A 22198-nucleotide genomic window follows, 5' to 3' on the forward strand; every position below is an offset into this window, starting at 1 on the left:
TCTGTGGGTAGCAGAATTGACATCCATATTATCTATAAAAGGAAAGTTTGCCTTGTCTACAAAAGATTACAGATCATTTTAGTCGGTGCCCGGTAAGCATTTATATGCATTTGGGTTAAAGTGAGGAAGTTAGTGCTTGTCTTTCCAACCTATATCCTTGCAAGGTTAATTAAGCACTTTAAAAAAAAAAAAGCTTTTTATAACAGGAAATATCAAACCTATACAAAAGTAAAGAGAATTGTATAATGAATTACCATGTACCCATCACCAGTTTTGATGATCAACTCAAGGCCAATCTTGTCTTCCTCTGTGGTCTACCTCCTCTCTCCTTCACCATCCCAGATTATTTTACAGCAAATCCCAGATATATAATTTCCCTTGTAAATAGTATCAACAGGCTGGGTGCCGTGGCTCACGCCTGTAATCCCAGCACTTTGGGAGGCCAAGGCAGGCAGATCACGAGGTCAGGAGATCGAGACCATCCTGGCTAACAGGGTGAAACCCTGTCTTTACTAAAACTACAAAAAATTAGCCAGGCGTGGTGGTGGGCACCTGTAGTCCCAGCTACTCAGGAGGCTGAGGCAGGAGAATGGTGTGAACCCGGGAGGTGGAGCTTGCAGTGAGCAGAGATCACGCCACTGCACTCCACCCTGGGTGACAGCGAGACTCCGTCTCAAAAAAAAAAAAAAATAGTGTCAACATAGGTCTCAAAAAAAGACTATAAAATCATAATCACAGAACCATCATATCACTTGAAAACTAGTAGTTCCTCGGTATCATCAAATAATCTACTAGTGTTCACTTTTTGCCAACCATCTCATAAATGATTTTTATAGTTTGGATCAGAATCCAAACAACATCTATAAATTGCAGAAGGTTAATGTATCTCTTAAGTCTTTTTCAGTCTATAGGTTCCCATCTGTATCCCTCTTGTGTGTGTGTTTGAGCAGTCCCTCTCTTCAGGTTTTTTTAAAGAGGTCAGCCATAATTAGTATATTTGCATATATAATATATTATATATATTAGTGTAGGCTTATATATACTATATAAGTATATACTTATATAGTATTAGTATATACTATATATCATATATACTATAATCATATATAGTATATATGGTGTGTATATGTATACTATATAGCATACTATGCATATATAGTATATTACTATAATCTCTCCCTGTACGTAGTTTCTTTTCTCCCTCTGGTTGCTTTCAAGATTTTCTCTTTATTTTTGGTTTTCAGCAGTTTGACTATGGTGTAGCTGGGTGTGGTTTTTATTTTACATATCTTACTTGAGATTCTTGTACCTTCGAATTTACTGTTGTTGATAATGTTGTTACCAAATTTGAGGACAATCTAGCCATTATTTTTTAATTTATTCTACTCTGTTTTTTTCTATATTCTCCATCTTGGACACCAATTACATGTGTGTTAGACCATGTGATATTGTTCCACAGGTCACTGAGGATTTGTTTTGTTTGGATTTCATTTTTACTGATCTGTCTTCAAATTTTCTAACCCTTTCTTCTCTCATCTCCATTCTGCTATTAAGTCCATCTAGTCCAGTCTTTCATTTCAGATATTATACTTTTCAGTTATAGAATCTTTGTTTTGTCTTTTTTTTTTAATTCCATTTCCCTTTTGGCAGGCTGTATGTGTCATCATTTATTACAACCATCATTTTCTTTTAGGGCTTGAACTTATTTATAATAGCTGCTGTAAAGTTTTTCTGTTTGTTTGTGTTAACTCCAACATCTGCATCATCTCAAGTTCTGTTTCTGTTGATGGCCTTTCCTCCTTATTATGAGTTGCACGTTTGTATTTCTTCTCATATCTAGAAAATTGTGACTGGATGCTGAGCACATTGAGACACTGGATTGTGTTCTATTCCACTGAAGAGTATTGACTTTTGTTCTAGGAGGCAATCAAATTACTGGCCAGTTACTTTGAATCTGTAGAGGCATGGTCTTACGTTTCATTAGGTCCAATCTGTTTCTATTTTGCCTTTTGCCCTTAGCAGATCCCCTTGTCCTAGGGTTTTTACTCCTACATTGTGGCCATTCTGGGGTAACAAACAGCCTGAAGTGTTTACAGAGCCTTTGAACTTGATGAGACTCAAACTCTGAACTCTGTCTCCACTGTAGTAGCCAGTAGCTGAGATTTCTGCTCATATCTTTTGATTATACAACTGTTGCTTTTCACCGAACTCCAAAGGGTCTCCCTGGCACTTGGCCTATTCGGTAATCAGACAAGAATTTGAGGAAGCTTTTACATGCCAATTTAATCACTCTCCCCTCTGAGGCTCCCACTGTATGCGATTTGTTTCTTCAATTTTCTGCCATTCTGGCAGCTACCTACTCTATCTCAAGCAACTTTCTGTTTCTGTTCTAACTGCCCTGTGCTGCACGGACTGGGGAGGAACATGCAGCATAGGGCAGTTAGGAGATCAACAGAATCGGGGGGAAGATGTTTAAATACGGACCTCACTCTGTGCAGGTCCCTTCTTTCAAGAGTAAAATCCCCTCCGGTTTTTGTCTGCCCTTGATACCTTCAAATAATTTTTTCAATGTATTTAATATGGTTTCTTTCATTTCTATCCGTAAGAAGGTTAGTTTGGTACAAGCCACTCTGCTATTGTTGAAACTGAAATTCCCCCTTTCCTTGTTTAGATAAGTGGTGGCAGATCATAAATACTTCATCTTGCTTTTCATATCTAACCATAGATTCTGGATGCTAATCCTTAGCAAAATATCAAGATACTCCTCATTCCTTTTTACTTTTACGTAGTACTCCATTTTTTAGAGATATATACTATAATTTATTAAATCAGTCTCCTATTGATAGCTATTCCAATGATGAGGCACTTGAATTTATGGCAGTGGGTTATACAGTAGTCACAAAATAAGCCCTTTGCCTTCAAGGAGATGATCTTTTAACATTGTGAACAATATTTTTGTTCAGTGATCATATGATAGATGAGATCTAGTAGAACTTTCAAAAAAGAAAAAAGTCCACATTTTCTTCTTAACCCTGTGTAAAACTTAAAACCACTATGTCTGTCTCTGTTTACTGACCCTATCAAATTACTGAATTCCCTTTATGTGTTCTTTATATATATATATATATATATATATATATATATATATATATATATATATAATCTTAATGGACAAAGGTGATATGTTTGACTTGCTTTACTTAGAACTGTGGACAATTCTTTGACCAGAACAAGGACAGCAAGCATGCACATCCTTTTGGTGAGACTGCCCTGGGAACAGATGTGGCCAGAGAGAGTTCATTGAGTTGGGTGTGGAGCCGTGTAGAAATCCCCATTTTTATGGGCAGATTTCTGTCCTTCTGCACCTTAGCAGGGACTTCTGGAGCCAGGTGTGTGCCAGTCCATTCCCCGACCCAGCCCTCACAGCTACTTCTGTTGCTGAGCTGTGTACACTTCTGATGTTATCCTCGCTCACATGTCACCAGCTTGCAACTTTGAGTGGGATGAGTTAGAGGTATTGTTAGAGGTGTCTATCCATCCTGCTTCTTCCTTACCTCTGCCTGTCTCTGAGCACTTGTAGGATCTGTGCACTCAGGAGCAAAGTGCTCCCAAAAGTTCTTTCAAGTTCGGTAAGATTGTCATTCTGTAAATTGGGGCCACTGTGCATGCTTAGAGCAGGTTTTGGTGTGACTTTGTGTCGTAGTTTCTATGTTGCAGTGACAGATGTTGTCATGAGTACACAGGTTCTAGAATCTGACTGGAGTCTGGTTCTATAATCTCCTAACTGGCTATGTGACCTTGGGTAAGTTGCTTAACTTCTTTATGCCTCAGTTTTATCATCTGTAAAATAGAGGTACTAGTGGTATCTCCTGGTTAGGAGTGCTATAAGGTTGGGGGTTTTTTTCTTTTTTTTGTTTTTGTTTTTGTTTTTGAGACAAAGTTTTGCTCTTCACCCAGGCAATGGTGTGATCTTGGCTTGATGCAACCTCTGCCTCCTGGGTTCAAGTGATTCTCATGTCTCAGCCTCCCGAGTAACTGGGATTACAGGCGGGAGCCACCACACCCAGCCAGCAGTGCTATAAGTTTTAAACAGTGAAATCCAGTATCTAAGATATAGTTATTACTAATAATTATTACTAATATTATTAACATTATCACTAATACTGATAACTCCTAGAGTTAGAGAATATGAAAATTTTAGTTGTGAAAATGTAAGTCAATGAAAGCATCTAGAGAGAAACCCCTAAGAACCCTTCCACCTCTGAAAGCGACGTAGAAGAGTTAAATGATGGCCAAAAGATGAGGCATGGAAGTTTGGCTTCCTTGCGCCTACAGGCCACAGGTAGGTCATTAACGGAATGCTTGTAGACATCCTTAGGTTGCCTGGCAATAGAAAAATAGCTTCAATATGCACATCTTAAGGCCGGGCGCGGTGGCTTACACCTGTAATGCCAGCACTTTGGGAGGCTGAGGTGGGCAGAGCACGAGGTCAGGAGATCCAGACCATCCTGGCTAACACAGTGAAACCCCATCTCTACTAAAAACACAAAAAATTAGCCGAGCATGGTGGTGGGCGCCTGTAGTCCCAGCTACTCGGGAGGCTGAGGCAGGAGAATGGCGTGAACCCGGGAGGCAGAGCTTGCAGTGAGCTGAGATCGTGCCGCTGCACTCCAGCCTGGGCGACAGAGCGAGACTCCATCTCAAAAAAAAAAAAAAATGCACCCTTTAAATTGTTTAGCAGTGAAAAAGACACTGCATTCTGGGGAGAAAGGTCCTTTACACATACCTACACGCTCCTCCATTTACCGCCTGTAGAGCCGCAGGGAGTTTCCTGTCCTGCCAACTCACTGGGGTCTGTGATTGTCTTTCCCTCTGCTCCACAGATAACTGTGTCCAGAGGACCCCCAGGCCATCCGTGGATAATGTGCACCACAACCCTCCCACCATTGAACTGTTGCACCGCTCCAGGTCACCTATCACGACAAATCACCGGCCTTCTCCTGACCCCGAGCAGCGGCCCCTCCGGTCCCCCCTGGACAACATGATCCGCCGCCTCTCCCCAGCTGAGAGAGCTCAGGGACCCAGGCCGCACCAGGAGAACAACCACCAGGAGTCCTACCCTCTGTCAGTGTCTCCCATGGAGAATAATCACTGCCCAGCGTCCTCCGAGTCCCACCCGAAGCCATCCAGCCCCCGGCAGGAGAGCACACGCGTAATCCAGCTGATGCCCAGCCCCATCATGCACCCTCTGATCCTGAACCCCCGGCACTCCGTGGATTTCAAACAATCCAGGCTCTCCGAGGACGGGCTGCATAGGGAAGGGAAGCCCATCAACCTCTCTCATCGGGAAGACCTGGCTTACATGAACCACATCATGGTCTCTGTGTCCCCCCCTGAAGAGCACGCCATGCCCATTGGGAGAATAGCAGGTGAGTGAGTTCCCCTCTCGCTGCTCCAGCATCATGGAGACCTGACAAAGCCCCACTCTCCCCTGTGATCTTTGCAGCCAGCCTCGCACCATTCCCAATTAGGCGCCCTCCAAGGCTCTGTGAGGGCAAGTGGAGGCTTCTGCTTGGATGAGGCGAAATCCCTAATGGCTTGGTTAATGAGCCGCTGGGATGGAGTAGTTAATGAGCCTCAGAAATGTTAAGCAACAAATGTCCTACGTCCAGCTTACAAGGAGAGTCACATCAGAATCAAGGCTAAGCGAAAACATTTAAAATAAAAGGTTTATGAGCATGCTAATGGCCCTGTCCTGAAGTTTCCAGCAGCTAATTAATGACCAGACACAGCATAAAGAAGCTTTGTTTCAGATTCAGGCCTGTAATTCCACCCTGTGAGCAGTAACGCCATGCAGCCTTCACCTTGGGAGCGGGTAGGAGAGGAAAACAGGATTATGGTATTGGAGGGTAGGTGTTGCTGGGCCATTTGGACGGAGGAAACCACTCCCAGATTCTTTCATTTATTATAAGAAGCCCAAGTTTGCTTACTTAAGGGAAGAAACCAGTGGAAACCAGTAGGAAAAATATCTACACATTGTCTGTTTCCTAGGATGCTCATAATTTACACGAACTCATTCTTCAGAAGCTTAATCCTCTAACCATGTGACAAGCTTAGCTCTTTTCATAGAGCATTTCTCCATTAGTGAGATATTTGTTGAGCACCTGCTGTGTACAAATAAATGCATTAGGAGTAGGGATACAGAGCTAATTTAACATGCAATATCTTTTTCCCCAAGGAATTTAGAATATAGTGGGAGAGACAAAGGTGAAAACCACTAAGATATAAGGCAGAATGAAGTAAGCCCCATTTCCCATTCATTTTATGTACCAGCATTCATTGAGCACCTACTGTCTACCAGAGTAATAAAGCGCTGTAGAAGCAAAGCCAGAAGGAAGGTGCGTTTTGACTGGAGGGACCGAGCAAGGCTTTGCAGGGGAGAGAGCGTGATGCTGAAGTGACTGTGCTTTTGATAGTGGGAGGGAGGCCTGGAGGCAGGAGAGAACAGACCTGTTCAGGGAAAGGTGAGAAATGCCCCCCTCCTCCCTGAGCCCATGACCCTGTGAGAGCTCTAGCTGACCATCGGGGTGCTGCCATGCTGATGGCAATGGAACAACAGGCTCCTACAAGCCTACTTTACCTCTGCCTTGAGGTACTGTCCCTTTTTTTTTTTTTTTTTCCACGCTCTGTCGCCCAGGCTGGAGTGCAGTGGCGTGATCTCGGCTCACTGCAAGCTCCGCCTCCTGGGTTCACACCATTCTCCTGCCTCAGCCTCCTGAGTAGCTGGGACTACAGGCGCCGCCACCACTCCCAGCCAATTTTTTTCGTATTTTTAGTAGAGACAGGGTTTCGCCATGTTAGCCAGGATGGTCTCGATCTCCTGACCTCGTGATCCGCCTGCGTCGGCCTCCTAAAGTGCTAGGATTACAGGCGTGAGCCACTGCGCCCGGCCGGTACTGTCCCTTTTTTATTTAAATCATTTCTTTCTAGATTTTTCTCTGGCCCCAAGTGCACCACCAGTGTTGTCTCAGTTTCACTATTATAAATAATTTACATCAGGGATGTTGAATCAAGAAAATAAAATGGCCAACAAAAATGACTTATATGCTTTAAAAACTATGAAAAAGGAAATGATATACGTTTAGGATTCAATTCAAAATGATCCTGCAGAGTTGGGGGTGGGGCGTGGGTGGCATCTACATAAAACACGGCTAGCCATCACCAGCTAGTGGTTATATGTCTGGGTGATAGATGCATGGGGATTCATATTATTGATCTCTCTGCTTTTACCTGTACATTAGATTGTTTTAATCAGAAAATGAAAAAAAAACTGGGGAAAAAAAGAATAGTAGATAAAGAAGCAAAGAGCTTAGGCAAAACGTGAATTTCTCCAAATAATTGGAGAAGGAGGATGAGGTCAGTGTATTGCTGTGAATTCTGTAAATGACCCATCTTGTGCTTTCCAGGCAATACCCTTCTTGTCTATATACCCTCTTGTCTTGTTTCTTGCATGGTGTGTGCAGCAATACTTGACATTTTGCAGATACCTTTTGCTTGTTTGTAATTCTCAGGACCGCTCTTTAATGTAGCTCATGACTGCAGTATTCATCTTATGTGGAAGGGTGATTTGTACAGGGGAAACCGCAAAGGAAACTGAGCCCCAGAGAGGCAAAGGCCTTTGCCAAGGTCAGATAGGGGCCCCGTGACCGAGGTGTGCGGGACAACCCTTGCTGCCCCGTGGCTGCTGTCCATAGTGCTGCCCTCGTGGGCCTGGCTTGCTTCCAAGATCTCTCCTGTCTACCTCCCAGGTGACACTGCCTTCACCACTTTTTTGGGAATCTACCGTAAGCCCATGAATCAAGAAAGATACATGGTTTAGACTTGAGGAGTTATTTTTCCCTTGTTTAGTAGGTTTGTAAGTTTCAAAATATTAGTCTCTTAAAATTATATTACTTTTTTTTTTTTTTTTTTTTGAGACAGAGTCTCTCTCACCCAGGCTGGAGTTCAGTGATGCAATCTCGGCTCATTGCAACCTCTGCCTCCTAGGTTCAAGTGATTCTCGTGCCTCAGCCTCCTGAGTAGCAGGGATTACAGGCACATGCCACCATGCCTGGCTAATTTTTTTGTATTTTTAGTAGAGATGGGGTTTCACCGTGTTGGCCAGGCTGGTCTTGAACTCCTGGCCTCAAGTGATCTGCCTGCCTTGGCTTCCCAAATTGCTGGGATTACAGGCATGAACCACTGCACCCAGCCTATACTACTGTTTTTTTCATCCCATTCCCCAATATCAGTGTTTGATGATGGATGCGGCCTCATCAGTTAGGAAGCTTGATGGAATACTGCACCCACCAAATGATGAGCCTGGGTGTCTGTGGATGTCCGCTCTCTCAAGGGCACACAGAAATAGGCAACATGTGTTTTTCTTGATGGCTCTAGGAAGTCAGAATATTCATGTAAAATAACCCTGGGGCCTAGATCTTTTGGGGGAATGCATTAACTCTTTCAGTATAACACAATGTCCTAAAACTAATTACCAGTGCTGTAATGGCATATTCAAAAGTTTTTAAATCTCCTAATATCTATTTTAACTAATGCAACCAAATCCAAATTTAACTCATTCCACTGAAAGGCATTGTTTTTCTCCGAAGAAGGTAGGACTGGATCATCCCTAAAGTTCCTTCCAGTTCTGACAGTCTTGATTCTGTAACCCTCCCAAGAAAACACAAGAGTTTTAGGCACCTTTGTTTCTTTGAGGATACCCCTGTGTGTACTCCACTCTTCTGATGTCTTTCTGGACTCCTCACATCCTTGTAAAATTGATTGTTTATTGGAGGTGAAATTCATTGGGTGATTCCTGTGTACAATGTAAAAGTTCTGTCGTTACTGAATAGCCGTAAAAAGCCTTTAAATCTCCATAAAGCAGCTGTTAGATGAGAAAACTTAGTTCCTTAAAGCTTTTTAAATGAGCACAGCACAAAAAGAAATGAAGGTGCTGCTGAATGTCAAACTGATGAGTACTATAGCTGGAGGGTATAGATGGAAATAGTACTCATGAATGTAGATCACAAAATGAAGCTAAATTCTTACTATTCAGATGTGATTTGTTCAGGTGCCCTAGAATTTATGCATTTGGACACCTTCTGTGTATAAGGCACTGTTCTGCATTCTTGACGGGGTGGGGACAGCCTCAGAGAGATATAAGACACAGTCTTTATCGTGAAAGAGCTGAGCACAGTTAACTATAAAAGCAGAGCACATGACATGTATCTTAGAAGGGCTCCTGTTAAGTACCACAGGAGGTCAGAGTAGGGATGTCAGGGCAAGCTACATGGAGGGGTGGCTTTTAGCTGGGCTTGGATGAATGCTTAGAATGTGGACAAGTGGAGATTAGAGAAAAACAGGTCATTCCAGATGGAGAAAACTTACCAGGAGCAAAGCAAGATAAGGCTCAGTGTATTTTTTCTATTTCAGGTAGAAATGTAAATCTACAAGTTGAGGTCTATTGAGGTCATTTAAAAATCTATCATTTTTCAGGCTGGGTACTGTGGCTCACGCCTGTAATCCCCGTACTTTGGAAGGCCGAGGCTGGCAGATCACCTGAGGTCAGGATTTCGAGACCAGCCTGGCCAACTTGGTGAAACCCCATCTCTATCAAAAAATATAAAAATTCATCAGGCATGGTGGTGCACACCTGTAGTCCCAGCTACCGAGGAGGCTGAGGTGGGAGAATCGCTTGAACCTGGGAGGTGGAGGTTGTAATGAGCCAAGATTATGCCACTGCACTCCAGCCTGGGCAACAGAGTGATACCCCGTCTCAAAAAAAAAAAAAAAAAAGTGTGTGTGTGTGTGTGTGTGTACATATATATATATATATATATATATGTACACACACACGTATGTATATGTGTATATATATACACATGTGTATATATACACATATATGTATATGTATATATGTGTATATGTATATATGCATGTGTATGTGTATATATACATGTGTGTATATGTGTATATATACATATGTGTATATATACATATGTGTATATGTGTATATATACATATGTGTATATGTGTATATATACATATGTGTATATGTGTATATATGAAATTTTTCATAAATTCTTTTCATTATCTACTATCACTGAAATCCCATCGTACCATTAAGATACATGCAAAATTGTTCTCACTCATAGGTGGGAATCGAACAATGAGAACACACGGACACAGGAAGGGCAACATCACACACCGGGGCCTGTTGTTGGGTGGGGGGAGGAGGGAGGGATAGCATTAGGAGATATACCTAATGTAAATGACCAGTTAATGGGTGCAGCACACCAACATGGCACATGTATACATATGTAACAAACCTGCACATTGTGCACATGTACCCTAAAACTTAAAGTATAATTAAAAAAAAGATACATGCAAATTTATGTCTGTTAGGTATTTACCATATGGAAAAACTAAAATAATCAAGAAAGGAAATTCAGTAGGTGGTTGACAGTTTAAATACAAATCACAAATGACATCTTTTTAAATATAACAAGTAGCTTATTTTTAAAGGTGTCACTTACTTTGCAAAGGATAAGGAGAACTGTTATTAAGAATTTACCAGGTTGGAATGGCTGGTGTTTATGGGAGAGAGTTTAGCACAAGACGGAGTGAGACAAGATTGCTGGGGTCTATTTTGAATCCAGCAGCCAATGCTGTATGGAATAGTGAAAAAGTTGCTTCTTTCTGTGCTTGTTTTCTACTTGGTATCTTTAAGAATGGGCTATTTAGGAGCAAGGAGCCTAGCAGAAAGCATCTGTCAATCTTCCAAAACTTTACCTACAAAAGTTTTACTGGCTTGTGTCCCACCAGTGTGTTTCAAAGCCAGAAAGTATATTGGCCACAAGCACCTGTAGGTGGCTGAGGTGTGACTGTAGTCATCCGTGAGTCATGTTTTCAGTATGTGTTGAAATTCCTTATTTGGACTTGATTTCAAAGGTAGAAGGGCCTTTTACAGGTGAAGGAACTGAGATTGAGACACATCAAGAGTCTAGCCTCGAGCTTCTGTTCAGTGTTCTTCCCAAAATTATTGTTTCCTTCTGGTCTGGGACTCTAGAGCAAAGTTTGAAAACTGTGGCCCAAACTGTGGGCCAAATCCAGCCACCATGCATTTTTTTAAAATCAAGTTTTCCTGGAAAACAGCCAAACCCATTTATTTGGTACTGCCTATGTCTGCTTCCATGCTGCAGTGGCAGAGTTGAGTAGTTACAACAGAGATTGCATGGCCAGCAACACCTAAAATATTTATTAATTGGCCCTTTACAGAAAACGTTTGATGTTCTCTGCCTTGCAACATTGTGTACGTGGTGGTCAGTGTGCTTGGAATCATAGATGCAATGTAGGATGCACACTTAGAAAACAGTGCCCCTGCTCTCAAGGAATTATTTGCACTTTAGATGACAAGGCATGTTTGAGACATGTGAAAGGAACAATAACAAGTTATGTAAGAGAGGAGACAGGTTCTGGACTGCAGGCTATATTTTCAGATCAACCAGAATAGTTGCAATAATATCATTAACATAAATAAAATACTAAGTATTTAGCTAAGTAAAAGAAATGATTTATCTGCACTTTGGATTATATAGTTCTTCATTCATTGATTCAAAAATTATTGCCAGTCTGCTCATGTGCCAGGCATTGTTCTAGATGATAGGGCACTGCCTCTCTAAATGCCAAATTTCGTATCCTTGCTGGTGGAAGGCAACGTCCTCTTGCTTTAGGCCATGACACAAACTAAGCTCCTACTTTAACTATAGACAGCTAAATCTTAAAACGAACATTTTTCAGTCATTTTAGTTTTCTCTTAAAGTACTTTAATTCCGTTAAAACCTGAGCCACCAGATTTCCTGTCTGCCTGTCCCTTCCTTGGCCTTAATCCACAACTCTGCTGAGGAAGAAGATTCGTTGGTACACTGACAATTGTTTTATAATTCATTCATTTCAAAACCCCTCATTTGCTACCCAAAAGTGGGGACCTCAATCTGTACAGATTTACGTGTTCAAAGCCCATGGCCTACCCAAATAGAGAATATCTCCTTTCTTGTGTTTATCTCACAACTTTTGCTGAAGTCTCTCCATCTTTGTGAATATGAACTTTTCGATTTGTGAGGCTATCGCTGGTCAATTGGGTCATTAATCCTACAGCAGGCAAGACACAGAATTTCCTCTCAGCTCAACGTCTCTTCACTCCCAACCCTCTTAGAACACACTTTGCAGCAATCCTTGGAATGTTTAAAGGTAGCCTTTTGCGACTTTAAAAAATACTTTTACTATCTCTCAAGGTTACATCGTTAACAGAAACAAAAAGATTCTAATCAGGGAGACATCAAGTCTCTTGCATTGCTTATTTGTCACCCAACTAAAACAATGTACTTTCTTGATTTGGTTTTATTGACTGGATGAATTATATATACAAAGATTCAATTTGGGGAGCCTCTGAAGTAAGATGAAGAAAAAAGTATGAAACTCCAGAGAAAGCAGTTTGAGGCTTGTCCTCAGGGGCTTCAAGGACTGGGAGAAGTCACTGTATTCCGGCATCTTGCTTCTGTCTCCACTTCCTCCCACAGTGTTTAATGCTGCTGTGAATTTGTTTCAAAGGAAGCCTATAGACTTTTTTTTTTTAATTTTGTACATGAGCCTCAGGAGCAGCCTTGACAGCTAAAAGACCTCGTAAAAGAGAAGTGCGAAGGGATTGCATGAAAGTGCTGGGGGCGAGTCTCAGCCCTCGGCCTTTGTTGGAAGGTGTGGGGTGTGCAGACACATGCGCACCTTCGCACACATGCATCTGTGCATAAACATCTGTATTCGCAGGAAAGAAAAGATAGGGTTGTGGGATGTCCCCAGAAGCCACAAGGATTCCAGTGTTTTAGTACCAGGTGAAAGAGCCGCTTCCTCCCGCACTATCTCAGGGAGATGCCCTTCTGTAGACCTCTGTAGCCCAGTACCTTCAAGAGCTCCTGGAGACAGACGGCCCCGAACAGTCCTAGGGAAGCAGTGTGGGCCTGTGGCGAAAGCTTGGACTGCGAAGTCAGCAGGATTGGAATGCGGTTCTTGACTCCCAAGCAGGTGCATAATGTTCCTGAGCCCTTCTTTCCTTATCTGTAATATTGAGAATAGTAATACCCATTTCTGGGCCCTTTTGACTGTTAATGAGACAACATGTGAATGCATGGCACGAGAAAGTTAATTGCTACGTGTTACTGCCCCCCCCCCACCCCCCGCCACTGCTGAGCTGCCATCCTGCCCATCTGAGAGGGACTGTGTGGGAGCTGTGGGTGCAGCCAGCACAACTGCCTGCAGAGCCACGCAGGGCACTGACAGGGAAGGCCTGTGTGGGGTGCCCCTTCAAGGCCACCTCCGTTTTCTTATTTCCTTGGAGATTTACTTCTATGCTCCTGCTTCCCCTCCCTGAAGCTTTGCCTGCTGTCCATATTTGGAGGGGATGAATAAGATGAGCACTGGGGAGGGGAGGAGCCATCACTCCAGCAGGAATATTCCCAGCGGCTGAGTCACTGCACTTTATTTTCAGTGTGAACAACTGAGAAATCAAAGAGCCCTAAAAGAGGAGGAAGTTTCAGGACAATGTTTTTAAAAGATAAAAAACATCAACAGCATGGCGGCTGAGTGGAAAATAATAGAAGGGGCTTGAGGAGACTGGAAATTCCAGTTTGTGTAAGGGCGCACAGTGCTGTAATACAGAGTCCTACCTCTCTGCAGTCCCTGGGTGTGAATTCCCAGGCTGCACCCACACCTGAGCAAAGCGGAGGCTGGGCCTTATTAGGTTCTGGCTGCGGGCTGGATCTCAGCTACAGGGTGTGAGTTTCGGATACTGGTGTTTCCCAGCCTTCTCCACACCTTATGTAATCACAGGTGAAAAGGTCCAGCCTCGTTTGCAGCTGTGGTTCTTCTGCCCCAGGAAGCATAGATTTTTGTATAATTTGCCTCCACTTCTCCCTCCTCCAGCGTGCCGCTGTGCACACATGTTTTCTGTTTTCCTAAGCCACAGCAAAGCACAAGCAATTGCCCATTGTAAACACACCTCTGCGTATCAACACACACCTGGCTGCACTGGATTGACCAACTTTCTGCTTCTAGGTAATGGCTGATCTAGAATAGAGGGGGAGGAGGAGAAAAAAAAAAAAAGCAGCAGCAGATGGCCCCCTGAATGTTGTAAACGGTGTTTCTCTAAGCAGGGTTTCTCAACACTCTTGATATTTGGGCCAAAAAATAATGTGTGGGGTTGCTTAGTATATTGTAAGATATTTAGCAGCATCCCTGGCCTCTACCCACTAGATGCTAGGAGCACCCTGCACCCCAGTGTGACAACCAGAAATGCCTCCAGATATTGCCACATGCCCCCAGTTCAGAACCATATTTGTAAAGCTTCGTAGCAACTTTTTATTTCATATGCTACTTTGCGTGTTTTGTTGCTGAACTGGAAATAAACATATTAATTTTTAGGTAATTTCAAAAAATGTAACAGGGACACTCGGCCTCTCTGTTGGTAATTATACCCATGGCACTGTCATTTGCAGGCCTTCTTTAAAATTCCACTTGGGCAGTTAAAACAACATAAAATGACTTTCTTAGAAGCTTTCCTGAAATTTAAATTAACCACAATCATTAACCATTCCCTATGTCAATAATTTGACTTGCCTACTCTAGTTTTTTAAGCATCAGTTTTGTCTGGCGTGGTTTTTTTCTTTAGAAACCATGTTGGTTATGTGTGAATTGCCCATCTTTTTACAGTCTCTGCTCAATAAGTTTATACAATGAGTCTCTGGTAAGAGACAGACGTGGGAGTGAAAATATTTCTCCTTAACCACAGGAAGGGATTTTTTACAATGCCTTTAGCTGCGGATACCAAGGGTACCTCACCCAGCAGGAAGGAGAGGGAACTATACTTGGGCTAAACACTTTCATAAACTACTTCTCATGGAAAAAAAAATCCAAATAGTGGAAATTTCTTTAAAATATCCATGTGCCTTGAGATAGAAGAAAGCCCTTTCGTTTAAGAAAAATGCACTTAAAATTAATGAATACCTTGTGATCCAAAAACATTTTATACATATACGTTCAAGTGTTTTGAAGTGGAGTGAACTTCTATTTATAGAGTGTGGTGCGCTTTATTATATAGTATTATGCATTTACATTGATGATCAAAGAACATTGTATCTGTGCAGGCATGGATTCCGAAAAGGCTGAAAAATTCCAGGTGAGCCGTGGCAACAACCTCTAAAGGATCTAGGAACCTAAAGAGGATCTGCCTTTTATTTAATAGAAATCTTAGAAACAAAAATAACTGACATGGCTTGAATGTCAATTGTTTAAAAAAAAAAAAGGAAAAAAAAATCTATTGTGTGGTCAGGCAGTTATTTTTATCATCTAGGCATAATTTTTACCAAAGAAACAAAACAATCGATAATGTTATAAAAACCACTTATACTCTGAGCTTGAAACAACTGCTTTATGCCACAAAATTCCTATTGCTGTCTCCGTTAGTGACTAATTCAGTGTGTCCTGAATGTCAACATATTTTTATTACTCAGCTGAAGTTGGCTTTGCTGGATTAAATGTCATTTAAAATGATCAATTGGCAGCTTGTTTGGGGTTGTTTTCACATTTATGAAAGGAAAAGTTTGCCAGATACAAATGTTCTTGAAGCTCACAGGGAAACGGTGTTCTCTGGTAAGCCCTGCCCTTCCTTTTGCCATCTGATAAGTAGATAACATTCTAGGTCCTAGTCTGATGCCTCCGAAAAACCAACATGGCAGCCCAGTGCAGGTTAAGCCCTTACATGGAGAAATGGTCTGGTTCACGTTTCACTGTTTTATGAGAAGTAGAATGTACCATTACAGTAAAAGAGAAGCAACAGAAACATGCAGTGAAAACTCCCGTGCTTGTGGATGGAGAACTGTCCACTTTGTTTTAGCTCTACAGTAGGCTTCTGAGTGGAGTGCCTTCTGCCTAGAGTCAAGAGGGCTGCCATGATGTCACCCACCTTCATATGGGCAAAATGTCTTTATATCAAACTGTAAAAGACAACACGTCGTTTCTTAATTGCTGAAATTTATTAAGATGAACACACTAGAAAATCACATTCCCAATCCAGAGGAATCCGATGGTGTCCTCAGCCTATTTGCAGTGAAAATGATTGTAAACCTATAGGGAGACATGGGAGGGGCTGCACACAAACTGCCTTTGTTCCTCCTGATTTACTGGCATTTTTTCCCCTAGAGATACGGTCTCACTCTGTCACTCTGTCGCCCAGGCTGAGGGCAGTGGGTTGATCATGGCTCACTGTAGGCCCAAACCCCTGAGCTCAAGCAATTCTCCCACCTCAGCCTCCCAACTAGCTGGGATTACAGGCATGCACCACCACGCCTGGATAATTTTTAAATTTTTTGTAGAGATGAGGTCTCGTTATGTTGCCCAGGCTGGTCTTGAACTCCTAGACTTTCAAGCAAGTCTACCGCCTCTGCCTCCCAAAACATTGGGATTATAGTTATAAGCCAACACACCCAGCCCTAATTTACAGGCACTTTATGCGATAATATGTGATTTTGTCAGATGTTTTCCAGTTGGAAGAGATTATGGAGAGTTAAAATGTAACTGCCATTTGATAGTAGGACAAATACTGAAATATTAAGCCACAGCTGAGTTCTGGCCTTAGTCCTTTTGGGGCTGCTCTGACAAACTGCCATAGACTGGGTAGTTTATATGCAATAGATACGGATTGCTCCGCAGTTCTGGGGGCTGAGAAGATCAAGGCCCTAGCAGATGAGGCATCTGGTGAGGGCCCACTTTCTGGTTCATAGACAGCACCTTCTTGCTGTGTCTTCGCTTGGTGGAAGGGTAAGGGTTCTCTCTCAGGCCTCTTTTAAAAGGGCACTAATCCCACTCACAAGGGTGGAGCCCCCCAAGACCTAATCACCTCCCAAAGGTACCTTGGTAGTTAGGATTTCAACAGATGAATTTGGGGAGGACATGAAGATTCAGACCACAGCAGATCTCTATTTTCCCTTTATAGTGAAAGTGACTCAAGACAAGGAGATGCTTACAAGGGAAAAAGACACTTTGCCACTTTTTACTGCTTTGCCTAGAAACTAGAATCATCCTCCTTCAAATGCCTTAAAAATGAGCTAGATTATTCTCCGTCTGCAGTAGGACACTGATTTCTCAAGGTACTTATGATGCTCGGGTTGCTCATCTTCTCCACACCCCTACCTCAGCCCACCCCCTGGCAATACAGAATGCAGCCATGGCAAGGTGGGCTGGGCAATAGAAGTGGCTGGACAGCTTCTGTTGTTAGAATGGAGTTCAAACTCCAGGACTGTGGTGTCATTGTTTTAAGAAGGAGGCCACTTGTCCTTTTCCAAAACACAATGAGTGACACACCATATTAATGTTTAAACACAGATAATACAGAAGAAAGGATACCATAAGGGATACTAAAGATTTAGGGCTGCTGTACATTTAATGGTAGTTCCTTGAAAGATTAAGCTTCTGGAAAATGCCACATTTTTCTGCCAGTGTCTTCTGCTATTCAAAGAGAACGCTGGAGTTCAGAAAAGATACACTGAGCAGGTGTACTTTGTTCTGGAAAGTCCTAAGATTTTATAAACATATAAAGAGAATGCTGGAGTTCAGAAAAGATACACTGAGCAGGTGTACTTTGTTCTGGAAAGTCCTAAGATTTTATAAACCTATACCCATTAACGAGTTTCTCTGAGACTAGAAATTGCATTGGGAAGTGGGTCATAGCATGGGCTTTGGGGTCATGCACAGCCAAGAATCCTGTGTGTCATTCATAAGCTGTGTCCTCCTGAGTAAATCATCAAACCCTCTCGGCCCCAGCTTCCTGATCTATAAAATAGGAATAGCAACAGCACCTGCCTCATAAGGCGGCGTTAAGGGTCAGATGTAACCAGGCTTGTCGAAGCCACAGCACAGTACCTACAAATAGCACCCACTAAATACCGTTGTTATTTTTATTACTTTCTCTTCCCTCCCATTATCACTAATACAATAATCCTGTAAAGTAAGTGCTGTTATTCCCACTTCATAAGTGAGGCAACAGAACCTCAGGAAGATTAAGAAACGTGTCCAGGGTGGCCCAACTGAATTCCCCTTGTAAATATACCCCCAGAGAAGGGTGTATGTCTTTCTCTGCAATGCGGATGTGTTGGCTGTAATATATTCCAAGTTTCAATTGGACACTCCCCTTTCAAATGTGCCAGGCCCAGGCCTCACCCAAAGTAAAAAAGAAAGAACATTGTAGTGCAGGAGTCCAGAGTGCAAATCCCTGTGACCTCAGGCAAGTTATTTCAACCTCTCTGAGGATCAGAAATAATACAGGTAAAGTGCCAAGTTCATACTTGGTATTTAGTAATTGATCTTCCATCACCAGCCATCCTGACAAGTGCCTATAAAAAGTGGGCATTTCCAGAATCATGCAGTGAACACCTGGAAATTGGTGCTGCTTCTCCTCATCTGGAGGCCAGTTAACCTTTAACTCAACCTAGAAGGCACACATCTGTCCCCAGGGTTCTGCTGGAGGGCAACCACACACCTTCACAGCACACATCCAGAAAGTCACAGAACAAGGGAAAGGTGTACATCACGTCTTTGTCTTCATCTTTTTTTTTTTTTTTTTGAGACTGACTCTCACTTTGTCACCCAGGCTGGAGGGCAGTGGTGCGATCTCGACTCACTGCAACTTCCACGTCGTGGGTTCAGGCTATTCTCCTGCCTCAGTGTCCCGAGTAGCTGGGATTACAGGCACACGCCACCATGCCTGGCTAAGTTTTTGTATTTTTAGTGGAGACGGGGTTTCGCCACGTTGGTCAAGCTGGTCTCAAACTCCTGGCCTCAAGTGATCCACCTGCCTCAGCTTCCCAAAGTGCTGGGATTACAGGCGTGAGCCACCACGACCGGCCATGTCTTCTCTTTTAACTTACTAACCCACAGCCGAAAGCCAAGGCCCAACACCATGCCTAGGCCATATTAAATCACTTAACACTTAGTAAATATCCATTGCCTGCCTGAATGTTCAAACATCAGTTCTGCAAGTGGAGAAAGTGATTTTTGCACTGGGTTCCTTTCTGCCATGATCCACTATATCAAAACATTTTTAAAGGCCTCCAAAATGGGATAGAATGAGAATATCTGTATTTCTTTTTAAAACCATACTAGCCACAGTTCCCACAGTCAGAGTCACCAAGCCACATAGTTTTTCTTTTCCCGCCGTTTTTCACTCCTCACTCCTTTTTTGCTGTGTTTTAGCCTACCTACCTGAGCCTTCTCATCTTTATCCATCCATCTCCCACCAACACCAGGATAACCTTTTCACTCCACTATTTTTTACCACACAGCTCTCTCTGTAACAACAGGACCCTCTTTCCACCCTTTTCTCCTTCCAGCCTGCATTTAACACACATTCAGAGCCCATTCATTCACAGTTAGAACTTGCTTCCTGTCTTTCACGTGGGCTCTGCCCAGGTTTAAGTTTGGGTCACTACCGTAGACTTCCGGGTCACTGTGTCATCATCTGTGGAGGGAGGCTGTTGCCTAGATCATCTCTGAGGCCTCCAGTGGGTCAAAGGTCACACAACAGGCCCTCCCTCCATCTGTCTGGGCCTTCATTTCTTCCCTGTAAAACAAGGAAGTTAGACGATCAGTCAACCCAAGCTAGGCAGAAGCAGTTGCTGGATTCTTTTTTGATTCTTCTGGTTAGTGCCTCAACAAGAAACATTTTCAACAGTGTTTTCTTGCCCTTTTCCTCTGTAGACTGTAGACTGCTTTGGGATTACGTCTATCAGTTGCTTTCTGACAGCCGGTACGAAAACTTCATCCGATGGGAGGACAAAGAATCCAAAATATTCCGGATAGTGGATCCCAACGGACTGGCTCGACTGTGGGGAAACCATAAGGTAAAAGGGCAGCAGATACTGCTCCATAAACTAGTGCCGAAATGAAGTCTTTATCCCTGGATTGGAGGATAATCGTCTGTCTTCTGCTTTTTACGTCTGCCCATACTTATTTAGTTTATTCCTTGCTGGGCAAGCAATTAGGCAGTTGCAAAGGGAAGGAAATAATTAAAGATGCATCTTACCATTTGTTCCTGAGACCAGGTGCCCATTAACTCACATGTCCTGGTTTGCTGGGCTGCATCATGAGTGACTCTTGTTTCCACTCCCCTTGACCTGATCCCGCCACCTCCACTGTTGTTAGGAACTGGGTAAAAGGGAAGTACAGCAAGACTCTCTGACTCACAGGGGACCTTGGGAAGTGCCATTTCTTTTCTGCTCAGTTAGAAACTCCCATGTTCCCCAAAGCCCATTTCTTTATAGAAAATACTTATATTCTGACTGTAAAACATCCCCTTTATAAGCAAGCAATGAAGTTTGCCCCACAATTTTCCAAACTGGGAGGAGGGAATGGAATTGAATAAAGTCTTTTGCAGTAAGGAAGACTGCTCAAGTGTGCAGTTGTAAAAAGCGGGTAACTGTGATCCAGGCCAGTCGATAGGTGGACCTGAAGCAAAGCCTGATGTTGGCACGGTGGCACAACCCCAATCCGCTGAGTGAGAAGGCAGGGAGGCCCAGCCAGGTGTGCCCAGACCTGCAGCCTTCTAAGAAGGTAGTGGGTAATGCAGACCATGACCAAATATGGCAAGGCCCCACTGACAGACACTTCCACGTGTGAGTCACTGAGAAAAATCCCTCTGCTGCTCGCACTGTACCATTGCCTCGGGCCCAGAACCACTGTATTCTTGCTTCCACAACAGGAATTTAAACAAAAAAATTGTCTTCCTTAAAATGACAGACCAGAAACACAAGTTTGAGAAAAGGTCATTGCAACAAAAAAAAGAAATGCTGTGTGGGTCAGAAGGTGAAGGGTGACCCAGAGATAGGGGGAACCTGCAGGAAATTCCTCAGGCAGAGCAGAGAGCAGTCTTGGGAAAAGGAAATAAGCGAGGCTGCTATGGGATCTGCTTTATTAGCTAGGGCTCCAGGACTTCGGACAAAGGGTGATTCACCTTAGGAGTAAACCTTGGTGACAGTGAATATAAAAAGCTAAAGGGTGGGGACAGATGTGCCTGGAAGGCAGCCGATTAGCAGGTAGCTTCCCAAACTGGCAGGGCCACAGGCAGCAGCAGCTGAAGAGCTTTTATTTTAATAGCTCCTGCAGTGCCTTTTCTGAGGTTCATTTCATTGTGTCTTTGTGCTTTTTTTCTCCCTTCCTCCTTTGAACAAACAGAACAGAACAAACATGACCTATGAGAAAATGTCCAGAGCCCTGCGCCACTACTACAAACTAAACATTATCAGGAAGGAGCCAGGACAAAGGCTTTTGTTCAGGTAGCACTTCCTTTTTCTCCTTTCCTTCTTTTGGGAGGATGCTGTTTTCTTTAAATAACGGGGAGTGGGGGGAGACCGTTAAGATCGCTACCTGCCTATCGGATACCCAAAGCCAATCATTGCTACAAACTGGATACCAGGTACTGGTTTGTTAGGATTTAAGGAAAATATTTTTTTTAACTTATTATCTGTCCTGTAATAAAGCCAAAACTAAATGAACAGAATCTAACTCACCTTTAAAATAACGCAGTGACCAAATAATATTATGTGGCATTAAAGTCCGGTGTAGTTAAAAGCACAGTCAATGGCAAAACAAGGAATTAAACCTAGACTTCCAGGTTACCGTCCCTGTAAGGCAACTTTCTGAACCAGTATTTGTCAAAATGCAGGTAATGACCCACAGTGAGTCATGAAATAGATTGAATGGGTCCATCACAGCTTTTTTTTTTTAATGAAATAAGGATAGGATAGGATAGAGTTGAAAATGCCAGACTGCATCACATGTAGCAAGAATGACAGTTGATTCATGAAAATGTTGTTCCAGGTGTGTATGTACGCGACGAGTCATAATGTAAAATGCATTTCTTATAATGCATCGTAGTCAGAATAAGTCTACAAGCTGCTGCACTAGAATTTTTCTTTCCAGAATTCCTCATAGATAATGAGTGCCAACCAAGTTAGCCTGCCACCACATAGACTGTGGTTCCAAGTACTGTGCAAGAGAGGAGAAAGAATTAGAAGAAGAAGGAGGGATCTGGAGGACCAATCAGTAGATGTAGAAGTAG

The 22198-nt window shown here is 42.9% G+C and overlaps 1 protein-coding gene across 8 annotated transcripts in view; it reads left to right on the forward strand.

Moving 5' to 3' along the window:
• ETV6 (ETS variant transcription factor 6) overlaps nt 1–22198 on the forward strand; it is a 245865-nt gene that overhangs the window by 215157 nt on the left and 8510 nt on the right. For 7 of the 8 annotated variants that reach the window (XM_054443721.2, XM_054443723.2, XM_063672436.1 and 4 more), the window contains 3 exons: nt 4884–5429; nt 19840–19982; nt 21313–21413. In XM_054443721.2, the coding sequence (XP_054299696.1) occupies nt 4884–5429; nt 19840–19982; nt 21313–21413 (790 nt within the window). The remainder of the gene's footprint in view (nt 1–4883; nt 5430–19839; nt 19983–21312; nt 21414–22198) is intronic. The other variant, XM_054443729.2, reaches the window with a different exon arrangement.

The sequence above is a fragment of the Pongo pygmaeus genome, chromosome 10 (assembly GCF_028885625.2).
Source record: "Pongo pygmaeus isolate AG05252 chromosome 10, NHGRI_mPonPyg2-v2.0_pri, whole genome shotgun sequence".
NCBI lineage: Eukaryota > Metazoa > Chordata > Mammalia > Primates > Hominidae > Pongo > Pongo pygmaeus.